We start from the raw sequence: 12,834 nt of genomic DNA on the forward strand, positions 1-12,834 counted from the left end.
GACTGTGCTACTTACCAGTCGAAGTTATTATAGTCATTCTTTGCTTCCCCCCACATGTACAGAAAGACTAAAGAGAGGCAGAATGCTCCAATGAGAAATGGGATGAACACACATTCCCCCTGGAAATGGAGAGAAAGGCCAGGGGGTTAAAGCCTTGTTTACACAATGACGGACAGCATACACTGCAGGAATATTTTTGACCCTCAATTTATCCCAGATGCCTGAGGCTTGGTGTCAGAATCACAGAAGTCAGAGAGGGAAAGGACCTTATTAGCTCACCTAGTCCAGGTCTGTACTGGCAGGGGAACATTCCCTACAATTTGTTCTTCAGTGCTTTCTCGATCAGAGCTTTAGATAACTCATGTGATTGAGGCCTCCACTCTTCCCATAGGAGACAATCCCACAATCTACTGGATCTCACCATTTGTAGTTTACCCTGATTTTTAGCTTAAATTTTCCTTTTCTTCATTCAATCCCACTACTCTTAGTTTTATCGCCTGTTCTAGTGGCACTCAGCATGAGAAGAAAATGAACTAACTCTTTACCGTTGTCACATTTGTTATTTTATTTGTATTGCCGTAGCACAGAGGAGCCCCAGCCAGGGACCAGGACCCCATTGTGCTAGGCACTGTACAAACACAGAACCAAAACATGGTCCCTTCTCCAGAGTCAGAGAGTAGTGTGCTGTGAAAGCAGGGACAGAACTCCAAGTTGCTACTCTGAAGATGTCCTGCAGCAGAACGTGGAGGCCGCTTGTGCCCAAATGGAGTGAGCTGTGATACGCCCAGGAGGGGGAAGCTTGGCTAGTTTGTAGCATTCTAAGATGCATCCTGAAACCCACTTAAAAATCCACTGTGAGGATATGGCTTGTCCCCATGCCCTTTCTGCCATGGCAACAAAGAGCCTTGGAGATTTTCTAATGGGTCTGGTTCTCTGCAGGTAGAATGCCAGGGCATGCCGGGAGTGAAGTATCTTCTCCTCGGAAGAAGGGTATGGTTCTGGGAAGAATACAGATAACTGGATTGATTGATTGATTGATTGATTGATTGATTGATTGATGTGGAACTCAGACACAATCTTGAGGAGGAATTAACCTAACAGAAACCATCTCCTTGTGAAATACTGTATAAGGAGTGTCTGTCATCATGGCTCCCAGCTCACTGACCCTTCTTGCTGAAGTGATGGCTACTAAGAACATGACCTTCATGGGTGGACAGATGGGTCATGGCACATGTGGCCAGACATTCAAAGAGCAGGCCTACAGGTGTTGAGAGGACAAGGTTAAGGTCTCATTGAGCCATTCCCCCAATGACCAGTGGGAAGGTCCTCATCGAGACCTTCATAAATCGAATCGAGGTCAGGTGTATAAAGACAGAAAGTCCTTCCACCGGGGGGGAGGATGGTGCTAATCGCTGCTAGGTGTACTCACAGTGAACTGACGGCTGAACTTGAGGTCTCTGAGAAGAGGAGATAGTCTCAGATAACTGGAACACCTACAATATCAAGTGTATGCTGGTGGCGACATGTCCAAGTCAAAAAACACCACCATTTAGCCAGGTAGTAGAGTCTAATAGGATCCTTCCTGCTTGGGGTCAGGATTTACTCAACAGGGGTGGAGCATGAGTGTTCTACCTCCAACACCCATCCAAACACCCAGCTGTGAGGCGGAGTGAGTGCTGGTTGAGGTACTTGACTTTCCCCCCATCCTGAGTTAAGAGATCCTGAAATGCATGCATCCTGATAAGGGGGCACGCAGGCATCATCAGGGCTCTGTGAACCAGAATTGTCTGGCCAAGGGTGCAAAGAGGAGAATGGTGGCTCTGTCACATCGAATCTTACATATAACTTCTGGTGTAGGTGGATGGGAGGAAAGGCATATCTGAGGTCATCTGTCAGGGAAAGCATCGCCCTGGGAGTCTTGGCCTATGGCTCCCCTGGAGCAATATATGGGAAGCTTTCTGTTCATCTGGGATGCAAAGAGGTCCCATAGCACAGTTCCCCATAGAGCAAATATGGTGGTTAGTTTTGTGTGGTGGAGCTCCCATTTGTGGTCTGCAGAGAAGCTTCTGCTTAATCTCTGTGCTAGGGAGCTCTGAGCACCCAGGAGATATGATTTCTGATACACCTGTTCCAAAGTCTGATTGCTTCCACCCAGAGGGGATGAGATCTCACTCCTCCCTGTTTGTTTATATAGGCCACTGTGGTGATATTGTCGGACGTTATTTGTACATGGAGTGAGCCTACGAAGGGAAAAAGGCCTTGCACGACAGGCCAACTGCTCTCAGCTCCAGTAAATTTATATGAATCCTGGCCTCTCATGGGGTCCAGGTACCCTGAGCAGTATGACAGTCTATGTGATCACCCCATCCTGTAAGGGAGGTGTACATCAAGATGGTGGCCCTCAGTATGGGAGGGCTGAAGGGAGTCCCCACTATGCCTTTGTTCGGTTTGGACAGCCAAATGAGGGAGGTGAGAACTCCAGAGAGAATGGTGACTTTGGAGGTGATGTGATCCCTGTTTGGTCTGTAGGTCGAATGGAGCCAACCTTGTAGGCACTACAGGTGGAGTCTGGTGAAAGGTGTCACCTAGGTGCATGCAGCCATGTGGCCTAACAGGGAGAGAAACTGATGCATCGTCGTTCAAGGTTTGTGGGTGATGCAAAAGATCAGGTTGCTCATCAGTGATCACATAAAATCTGTCTGTGGGAAGGAAAGCTCTCGCATAGATTGAGTCCAGCCATCCTCCTATAAAATGCATTGTCCTTGTGGGTGACAAAACAGACTTGTCTTTGTTTATACAAACACTTAGGTGGCAAGGAGGCACTGAAGAAACTCTGTTGCTCACATAATTTCTTGGCGAGATTGGCCTACCAAGAGCCAGTTGTCCATGTACGGAAATACCCTAAATCCCTGATGCCTCGTCTGGGCCGCTACCATGGTGAAAACTTCCATGAACACCCTGTGTGCCGTTGCAAGTCCAACGAAACTATGAGGAACTGGTAGTGCTCTTTGCCAACCCTGAAATGCAGGAACTTCCCATGTGATGGGTGAATTTCCATATGGAAATAGGCTTCCTTCATCTGAAAAGCCATGAACCACGCTCCCTCCTGAAGGGAGGAGATTATAGATGCCAGTGCAATCATCCTGAATTTCAGTTTTCGGATAAAGATTTGAGTTACTGAAGGTCCAGGATGAGTCTCCATTCTCTGTCTTATTGGGGGACTAGGAAATATGGAGAGTAGAACCCTCTCCCCTGATACTGAGGTGGGATGCTCTTTATTACCCCCTGGTGTAACAGGGATTCCACCTCCCATTGAAGAATCAGTTGGTGAGGGGGTCCCTGATGGAGGTAGGAAGGTGGCTTGCGAGGAGGGAAAGAAAAAATTCTATGGATAATCTCCAGAACCCAACTGTCCATGGTGATCTTGCTTCAACTCTGGGTGAAGAAAGTAAGACGGCCTCCAAAGATGATGGGAGAAGAAGTAGGTGGCATCTACGTGGGTCTTGATGTGCATGTCAAAAATGGCTTTTGGCCTGCAGTTGGGAGTACGTGGCAGGTGTAGCGGTGAAGAGAGCTCAGAAATGGGACTTCTGAATCCTTTGTTGCTTACGAGGAGGTTCAGGTGGACACTGGTAGTATGGGGTAGGTGCAGGAGGTAGTCGTGGTTGAAAATGTGGCTCTATCTAGTGTTTCCTTCTGGGGGCAAGAGTGTAAATCCCGAGGGATCACAGGGTGGATCTCAAGTCCTTTGCAGAGTCTAGAGACTCAACTGTCTTTTCATTAAAAAGGTTGGATTCATCGAAGGGGAGATCTTGGATAGTATTTTGGACCTCTGTAGGGAAGCCTGGCGACTACAGCCAGGAGTGCCTTCTCATGATCAGTCTTGTGGCCAAAGATCTGGATGCTGTGTCTGCAGCATCTACCACAGCCTCGTACTTTGCTACCAACCTCCCCTCATCCAGAGGGGACTGAAACTGGACTTGGTCTTCCACAAAGAGTTTGTCTTTAAATTCCACAAGCCTGATGTAGGTGTTAAAATTGTATTTTGCTAATAAAGCTTGATAATTAGCTATGCAAAATTTGAGGCCTGTGAGGGAGAAAACCTTCCTACTAAGGAGGTTCTGTCTCTTTGACCAGTTATCTGCCAGGGTAGACTTTTGGTAGTGCACCCAAGCTCTCTCCAATAGCTGCCTGTACCACCAATGAATTGGGTGCAGAATGGGAAAACAAGAAGTCAGCCCACTGGGCTGGTACAAAATAGCATCTTTCAGCTCATTTTGATGTAGGTGCATAAGAAGCTGATGTATGTCAAACTGATCTGGCTGTTTCTAATACAGCCTCGTTAACTGGAAGGGCCACCCTGATGGGTCCCTGTGGCTGTAAAACGTCCAGAAGCCGATGTTAGGGGTCCTGGACCTCCTCTAGTGGGATGTGTAGATCATTAGCAACCCTTTGCAACATCTGATATTGCCAGTGGTCATTCAACAGAGAGGGCCATAAAGAAGTGATAGTATCATCCAGAGATGCTGAGGAGCCCCATGTCGGAATTGGTGGTACCAGAGGAACACCAGTTCCACCTCATGCACTGATGGAACTGGCTAATGAGAGAGGGAGGAATGGTACAACTCCTGAGAAGGGTCTGGGCGTCTGCCATAGGGGTCCCAAGGGCCCCAATGTGGCCAGAAGAAAGGATCAGTCGCTGTGGCCCCCACAGGAATCTATACCAGATGTCTGGGGTGGGGTCAGAACCCGAGGAATAATAGTGTCTCCGCTGTCTACCAGGGCTCCTGTGCCTTCAGGGAGATCCTGGTGCAGCTACCTCCTCTGACTCCTCCAATTCTGAGTATGGTTCTGTCAGTAACAGTGGCGTTATTGGTACTGAGGCACTCCTGCCTGATGGATAAAGATGGGACCTCTCCTGAGGCAACAGTAACAATTCCACCTCTGAGATGGCAGATGAAATTCAATGTTGATAAATGCGAAGTAATGCACATTGGAAAACATAAATCCAACTATACATATAAAATGATGGGGTCTAAATTAGCTGCTACCACGCAAGAGAGATCTTGAAGTCATTGTGGATAGTTCTCTGAAAACATCCACTCAGTGTGAAGCGGCAGTCAAAAAAGTGAACAGAATGTCAAGAATCATTGAGAAAAGGATAGATAATAACACAGAAAATATCATATAGCTCCTGTATAAATCCCTGGTACGCCCACATCTTGAATACTGCATGCAGATGTGGTTGCCCCATGTCAAAAAAGATATATTGGAATTGGAAAAGATACTGAAAAGGCAACAAAAATTATTAGGGGTATGGAACAGCTTCCATATGAGGAGAGATTAATAAGACTGCGTCTTTTCAGTTTGGAAAAGAGACGACTAAGGGGGGATATGATAGAGGTCTATAAAATCATGACTGGTGTGGAGAAAGTAAGTAAGGAAGTGTTATTTACTCCTTCTCATAACACAAGAACTAGGGGCCACCAAATGAAATTAATAGGCAGCAGGTTTAAAACAAATAAAAGGAAATATTTCTTCACACAATGCATAGTCAACCTATGGAACTCCTTACCAGAGGATGTTGTGAAGGCCAAGCCTATAACAGGGTTCAAAAAAGAACTAGATAAGTTCCTGGAGGATATTAGCTAAGATGGGCAGGGATGGTGTCCCTAGACTCTGTTTGCCAGAAGCTGGGAATGGGCGACATGGGATGGATCACTTGATGATTACCTGTTCTGTTCATTCCTTCTGAAGCACCTAGCATTGGCCACTGTCGGAAGACAGCATTGCTGGGGTAGATGGACCTTCGGTCTGACCCAGTATGGCCATCCTTATGTTCTTCTGCATCCTGGGACCCTGGGCATAGTCCTGGGACCAGTGAGGATTTCCCCAGACTGTGGGAGTATTCTATTCTATACTAACTAGAATTCCTAAGCTAAGATATAAACTATTTAAAACTACATTTTACAGGTTCTGCAATAGTGAAGAGGACACAATTCCAACTCAGGCCATGCAGCAGTAAGAAGGAACAGGGGAGGTGTCAACTCACGTTGCCTCTTATACCCTCAGTCGGAAGCACAGGGAGAATTGCTGCACATGTGTGGGTAAATGGACACTGCTTTGAAGAAATTCCCACCTCAGGCACATGCCGCACATGCGTACCCAGATGTGGAATACACACGGGGACCATCACTCAAAGAAGAATCATAGATTCCAAGTCCAGAAGGGACCATCAGGATCATCTAGTGTGACCTCCAATATAACACAGACCACAGAACTTCACCATAATAATTCCTAGAGCAGAGCTTTTAGAAAAACATCCAATCTTGATTTAAAAATTGTCAGTGATGGAGAATCCACCAGGATCCTTTGTAAATTGTTCCAATGTTATTTGCTCTTCCTGTCAAAAATTTCCAGTCTGAATTTGTCTAATTTCAGCTTCAAGCTATTGAATCTTGTTATACCTCTCTCTGCTAGACTGAAGAGTCCATTATTAATTATTTGTTCCCTACGTAGATATTTACCGATTGCAATGAAGTCACCCCAAAACCTTCTCTTTGTTAATCTAACTAGATTGAGCTCCTTGAGTCAACCACTGTAAGGCAGGTTTTCTAATCCTTTAATAGTTTTATGACTCTTCTCTGAATCTTCTCCAGTTTATCAACATCCTTCTTGAACTGTGGTCACCAGAACTGGACACCATATTCCAGCAGCAGCTGCACCAGTGCCAAATACAGAGATAAAATAACCTCTCTCTGCTCCTACTTGAGATTACCTTGTTTGTGCATCCCAGGATTGCTGGTTGGGCCATAACATACGCTGGGAACTCAAGTTACCACAACCCCCAAAACTTTTTCAGAGGATAGAGTCCCCCATCCTGTAAGGATAGCCTACATTCTTTGTTCCTAGATGTATACAGTTACATTTAGCTGTATTAAAACACATATTATTTGCTTGCACCCAGTGATCCAGAGTGCTCTGAACCAGTGACCTATCCTCTTCACTAGTTACCACTCCCCAGTTTTTGTGTCATCTGGAAACTTTATCAGTGATGATTTTATGTTTTCTTCCAGGTCATTGATAAAAATGTTAAATATCATAGAACTGATCCCTGCGAGACCCCACTGGAAACACACGCACTTGATGACAATTCCCTGTTTACACTGACCTATCAATGAACCAGTTTTTAATCCATGTAATGTGTGCTGTGTTAATTTTATAGTGGTCTAGCTTTTAACTGAAATATTGTGTGGTACCTAGTCAAATGCTTACAAAAATCTAAGTATTACCTTTTTCTACCAATCTTGTAAACTCATTAAAAAAAATCAAGTTAGTTTGACAGGATTTATTTTCCATAAATCCATGTTTATTTGCATGAATTATGTTGCTCTCCTTTAATTCTTTATTAACTGAGTCCTGTATCAGCCACTCCATTATCTTGCCTGGAATCGATGTCAGACTGACAGGCCTATAATTACCTGGGTCATCCTGTTTACCCTTTTTAAATACTGGCACAACATTAGCTTTCTTCCAGTCTTCTTGAAATTCCTCAGTGCTCCAAGACTTATTGAAAAATCAACATTAGTAGTCCAGAGAGCTCCTCAGCCATCTCTTTTAAAACTCTTGGATGAAAGTTAACTGAACCTGCTGATTTTAAAATGTCTAACTTCAGTAGCTTCTGCTAACATCCTCCAGAGATACTAGTAAGTTTGCATGAGGCATAAATCAGGGCAGAGTTTGGCCCATAGCACCTTTCGAATACAAGTGTGATGGACTTGTCCCGTAACTAACAGCTCACAGTAACAACATGCTAACATACCATCTTGCAGCAGAATTTTCCTGGCTCAGTCCTTCTCCGCTGATATCGCTTCCACCGGCAGCTGTAGAACCCTGCCAGGCAGGAGATGAAGGGCTGATGTTCATACCGCTGCAGCAAGTGCCGACGCACCACCTTCAACTTCCCAAACTTGAGCTTCTTGAGACTGACGGAACTGCTGTCCATCTGAGGAGGCTTATCTCATTTTCCCTCTGAAATGAAACTGAAAATCATCAGGGGACATTTGTCCCATATCTGCTCTTGCCTCCCTGGACAACACATTTCACATAGCTTGTCTGACTAGCAGGCTTGCGCCAGATTTTGCCCTGAGTTAGACCTACTGTGTGATCCCATTAGGCCATACGTACTCCTGCATGTAGAAAGCTGAATGAAAAAGGGAACCTCCAAAGGATGAGCTGCCAGCCTTTTCTGTTGGCATGCCAAGACTGGCAGGACAAGATGGATGTGAAGGTATGTGTTCTGTTTCTTTAAGACTGGCAGGATGGGAACTGGGGAAGATTCTGTACAGAAGCTCTATAGTAAAGCAAAGAAAAAGAAACTGAGTGGATAATATTGTTTCCATTATCCTGATGGAGTCCCTTATTCAGGGGCAGAAGACAGTGTCTCCTGTGATTCTTCATACACTGGCACTTGTTTTTAGAGCTTGTTTTTAAAGGCTTTTGATGGAAAACACACCAAACCAAAAATATTACACAGAAAATTTACCTTTTTTCAACCAGCTCTGATTGTTTTGAACTGGTTTAATATACACAGTAAGAAAGAAAAATCAACTTCTCCCCGCCTGTGGTGTGGCGGTGCCCCACCCCTATGCCAGATTGGGCTACAACAGGCCAGAGCTGCTGCGCAAGGCAGCAGCCAATCAGGGACAGCCTGTTAGAGAGCCAATCAGGGCCAGGCTAGGCCCTATATAAAGGCTGCCCAGGAAGGGAGCAGGCAGTCTCTCCCAGGCCTTCAGAGGGTGAAGGTCTGTCTCCTGCGGACCGGACCGGACCGGACCGGACCGGACCGGACCGGACCGGACCGGACCGGACCGGACCTCACCTCACCTCACCTCACCTCACCTCACCTCACCTCACCTCACCTCCTGTCCGGTACCTGCCAGGCTGCAGGCCCTGAGAAAAAGGGCCTAGCTGGTGCAAAGGGGCCGAAGGGGAAACGGCCAAGGGAGAGAGATGGACAAAGGGAGAGAAGGAGGGCAGGCAGGAAGGCTGCTGCCAAAGGGTCCCTGGGTTGGGACCCAGAGTAGAGGGTGGGCCTGGGTCCCCCCCTTGCACTTCCACCTGGCCGTTGGGAGTGGCCATCATGGACTGCACCAGACCCCTACCAAAAGGGGTTAGACTTTGGGGTGTGGCTGGGGTGAAGAGAAGGACTGCTGATAACACCAAACCCCTGGAAGGGGGTGAGACTGGAGCAGTGGACACTGCTGGAGGGCAGTGTCCTGAAGAGGACTCCGCAAGCTGGGAGCAACGTGGGTCAAGATGCCGATCTAGGGCAAGAGATGGATGGGACACCACTGGCAGAGGGCACTCTGCATGAACTGAGCTAATTCCCAGAGTGAACAGTAGGAGGCGCTGCAGTGGTGAGTCCCAACCCTGTCACACACCCCACATGCAACAGATTTCAACTCTCCACAAAGACTTTCAGTTTGATAAGCCTGGGAGACAGCCCGGATTGTGGCAAAGTACAATTTATGCAATGGACAATGAAGCTGAAAATATTTTAAAATAATTTGTGCTTGCTACAGGCCGGTCAGCCTCACCTCAGTCCCCGGAAAAATCACGGAGCATGTCCTCAAGGAATCAATTCTGAAGCACTTAGAGGAGAGGAAAGTGATCAGGAACAGTCAGCATGGATTCACCAAGGGAAAGTCATGCCTGACTAATCTAATTGCTTTCTATGATGAGATAACTGGTTCTGTGGATGAAGAGAAAGCAGTGGACGTGTTATTCCTCAACTTTAGCAAAGCTTTTGACACTGTCTCCCACAGTATTCTTGTCAGCAAGTTAAAGAAGTATGGGCTGAATGGATGCACTACAAGGTGGGTAGAAAGTTGGCTAGATTGTCGAGCTCAACGGGTAGTGATCAATGGCTCCGTGTCTAGTTGGCAGCTGGTATCTAGTGGAGTGCCCCAAGGGTCGGTCCTGGGGCCGGTTTTGTTCAATATCTTCATTAATGATCTGGAGGATGGTGTGGATTGCACTCTCAGCAAGTTTGCAGATGACACTAAACTGGGAGGAGTGGTAGATACGCTGGAGGGTAGGGATAGGATACAGAGGGACCTAGACAAATTGGAGGATTGGGCCAAAGGAAATCTGATGAGGTTCAACAAGGACAAGTGCAGAATCCTGCACTAGGACGGAAGAATCCAATGCCCCACTACAGACTAGGGACCAAATAGCTAGGCAGCCATTCTGCAGAGAAGGACCTAGGGGTGACAATGGACGAGAAGCTGGATATGAGTCAACAGTGTGCCCTTGTTGCCAAGAAGGCCAATGGCATTTTGGGATGTATAAGAAGGGGCATTGCCAGCAGATCGAGGGATGTGATCGTTCCCCTCTATTCGACACTGGTGAGGCCTCATCTGGAGTACTGTGTCCAGTTGTGGGCCCCACACTACAAGAAGGATGTGGAGAAATTGGAGAGAGTCCAGCAAAGGGCAACAAAAATTATTAGGGGGCTGGAACACATGATTTATGAGGAGAGGCTGAGGGAACTGGGATTGTTAGTCTGCGGAAGAAAAGAATGAGGGGGGATTTGATAGCTGCTTTTAACTTCCTGAAAGGTGGAACCAAAGAGGATGGATCTAGACTAGTCTCAGTGATAGCAGATGACAGGACAAGGAGTAATGGTCTCAAGTTGCAGTGGGGGAGATTTAGGTTGGATATTAGGAAAAACTTTTTCACTAGGAGAGTGGTGAAACACTGGAATGCGTTACCTAGGGAGGTGGTGGAATCCCCTTCCTTAGAAGTTTTTAAGGTCAGGCTTGACAAAGCCCTGGCTGGGATGATTTACTTGGGATTGGTCCTGCTCTGGGCAGGGGGTTGGACTAGATGGCCTCCAGAGGTCCCTTCCAACTCTGTTATTCTATGAACCAGCAGAGCTTTGAGACTTGGGCTTGTCTAGACATAAAAGTTGTATCTCTATCACTATAGGTATATATAGCTGAAACAGTACAACCCCTTAGCTGTGGGCTCACTATAAAAGTTATACCTGTATAGCAATTCCAGCATGGGAAGGCGAATAAGTTATTGATATGAACTGGATGAAACCTTGTTATGTGTTGAGTTAACACCTCATTGAGATTGCTAGGTGTGAACTCACCATTCAATTAACGTAACTGTAAGGATAAGCCCCGTCTAAGACAAAAGGTATTTAGAAACTGGTCCAGGAGATTTTGGATGAGTATTGTAATTGGGTGTGGGGGCAGGAGGAATGGGAAAACAGATTACACAGAAATTGATATGAGATGAGAAGAAACAGGAAGAGAGCACCTGAAGGAGGAACTGAAACCATGGTAGCTGAGCTGACTCTGGAAGAAACATGGGGAGAGGGTTTTTGGGTTGCCTGAGCTATGGATTATGTATTAATTATACTGATTACTTAAGAATTCCCAGTTAACACTCTGAGGTTTGATTAGGTTCCTGTCCAAAGATCTGGCCCAGTATTATTAAAATTACTGTTCAGCTGAGAACCACAGTGTACACAGTTGCAACACGCACTCTTAGCCCTGGTCTACACTGGGGGCAGGGGTGTCAACCTAAGATACTCAACTTCAGCTATGCGACTAGCGTAGCTGAAGTTGGCGTATCTTAGGTCGACTTACTTGGCTACTCACCCGTTGACTCCACCTCTCACAAGTTGGAGTTCCGGAGTTGATGGGGAGCGTGTTCAGGGATAGATTTATCACATCTAGATGAGACTCAATAAATCTATCCCCAATAGATGGATCACTACCCACCGATCTGGCTGGTAGTGAAGACCTGCCCGTAGGAGCTCTTCTGTTTTTGTAATAGTTATATTAATACAGTTAGCAAAGTCACCAACACTAACCCAGCAAGGTAGATAAAGATAATACAAAATGTACATCTGAACATCCAACTCTCACCATCCCTTGCAGAACAACCTGAAATGTTAATCATTATCTTCCTCAAACAGCTTTTATAATATGTTCTACTTACACCACTACACCTAATGCATATTCAGCAGGGGTTTTCCCCCTCTTCCTTACTTGTATTTCCTCACCCTCCTACTGCTGGCATGACCTTATCCATAGGTTAGCATATTAATGATCTCAACATATTGTCATGTACGTCAATTTGTTGCCAAGGCAAGTTTGTGGTTATGCATCTGCGGATGTTCCTATCCTACAATATCCAAAAGCTGGTATCAATTCATATTCCTGTGGTTATCTAGTCATATACAAAAATCCCCTAAACATAGTATTCCCAGATCCCCAATAACCCAGGGTCACTGTTGGGTAACTCACTCATGCTAAGACTCATAGGCCTCAAAGCCTTATGCTAACTGCTCAAGCTAATGTCTTATAGGATGTAGGCTTGTAGGCTCATTGCTTTACTGCCTTAACTTATGTCTGTGCCTTACCTAGCAAATACCTATAGGCTACAGGGCTCAGGCTTTAAAGAGTGCTCTTGGTTTTGTGAGCAAAAGGTGTTTCCTGCTATTTGACTCCTTCTGTGTTCAGAGACGCAGGACTTTATACATTCTTTGTAAATAAACAGAACTGCATCAAAGACATACCTATTACCAATTTCTACTCCCTACTGGATCACACACAGAGCCCCAAATTTTGGCTAGCCTCTCGGGTCAAAAAGGGGAAACACTGTCCTGTATAAGACCCCTTTATATAGGTATAACTGCAACCACGCCAGAAGTTCTACCACAATCACTAGATCAGTAAAAAACAAAATCACCCCCCCACACACACCCCAACCAGTTATATTGGTACCACTTTCAAGTGTAGACTGGACTTTCAG

The 12,834-nt window shown here is 45.9% G+C and overlaps 1 protein-coding gene across 6 annotated transcripts in view; it reads right to left on the bottom strand.

Moving 5' to 3' along the window:
- The window catches only part of GDPD4 (glycerophosphodiester phosphodiesterase domain containing 4), an 81,804-nt gene that overhangs the window by 38,822 nt on the left and 30,148 nt on the right, over nucleotides 1-12,834 (bottom strand). For 4 of the 6 annotated variants that reach the window (XM_084618002.1, XM_084618000.1, XM_084618003.1 and 1 more), the window contains exons 4-5: nucleotides 7,823-8,042; nucleotides 16-119 (exon numbers count right to left, since the gene is read on the bottom strand). In XM_084618002.1, the coding sequence (XP_084474128.1) occupies nucleotides 16-119; nucleotides 7,823-8,005 (287 nt within the window). In that variant the 5' untranslated portion in view covers nucleotides 8,006-8,042. The remainder of the gene's footprint in view (nucleotides 1-15; nucleotides 120-7,822; nucleotides 8,043-12,834) is intronic. The other 2 variants (XM_084618001.1, XM_084618004.1) reach the window with 2 other exon arrangements.

Source organism: Lepidochelys olivacea, assembly GCF_965140295.1.
Source record: "Lepidochelys olivacea isolate rLepOli2 genome assembly, chromosome: 1".
Classification (NCBI taxonomy): domain Eukaryota; kingdom Metazoa; phylum Chordata; order Testudines; family Cheloniidae; genus Lepidochelys; species Lepidochelys olivacea.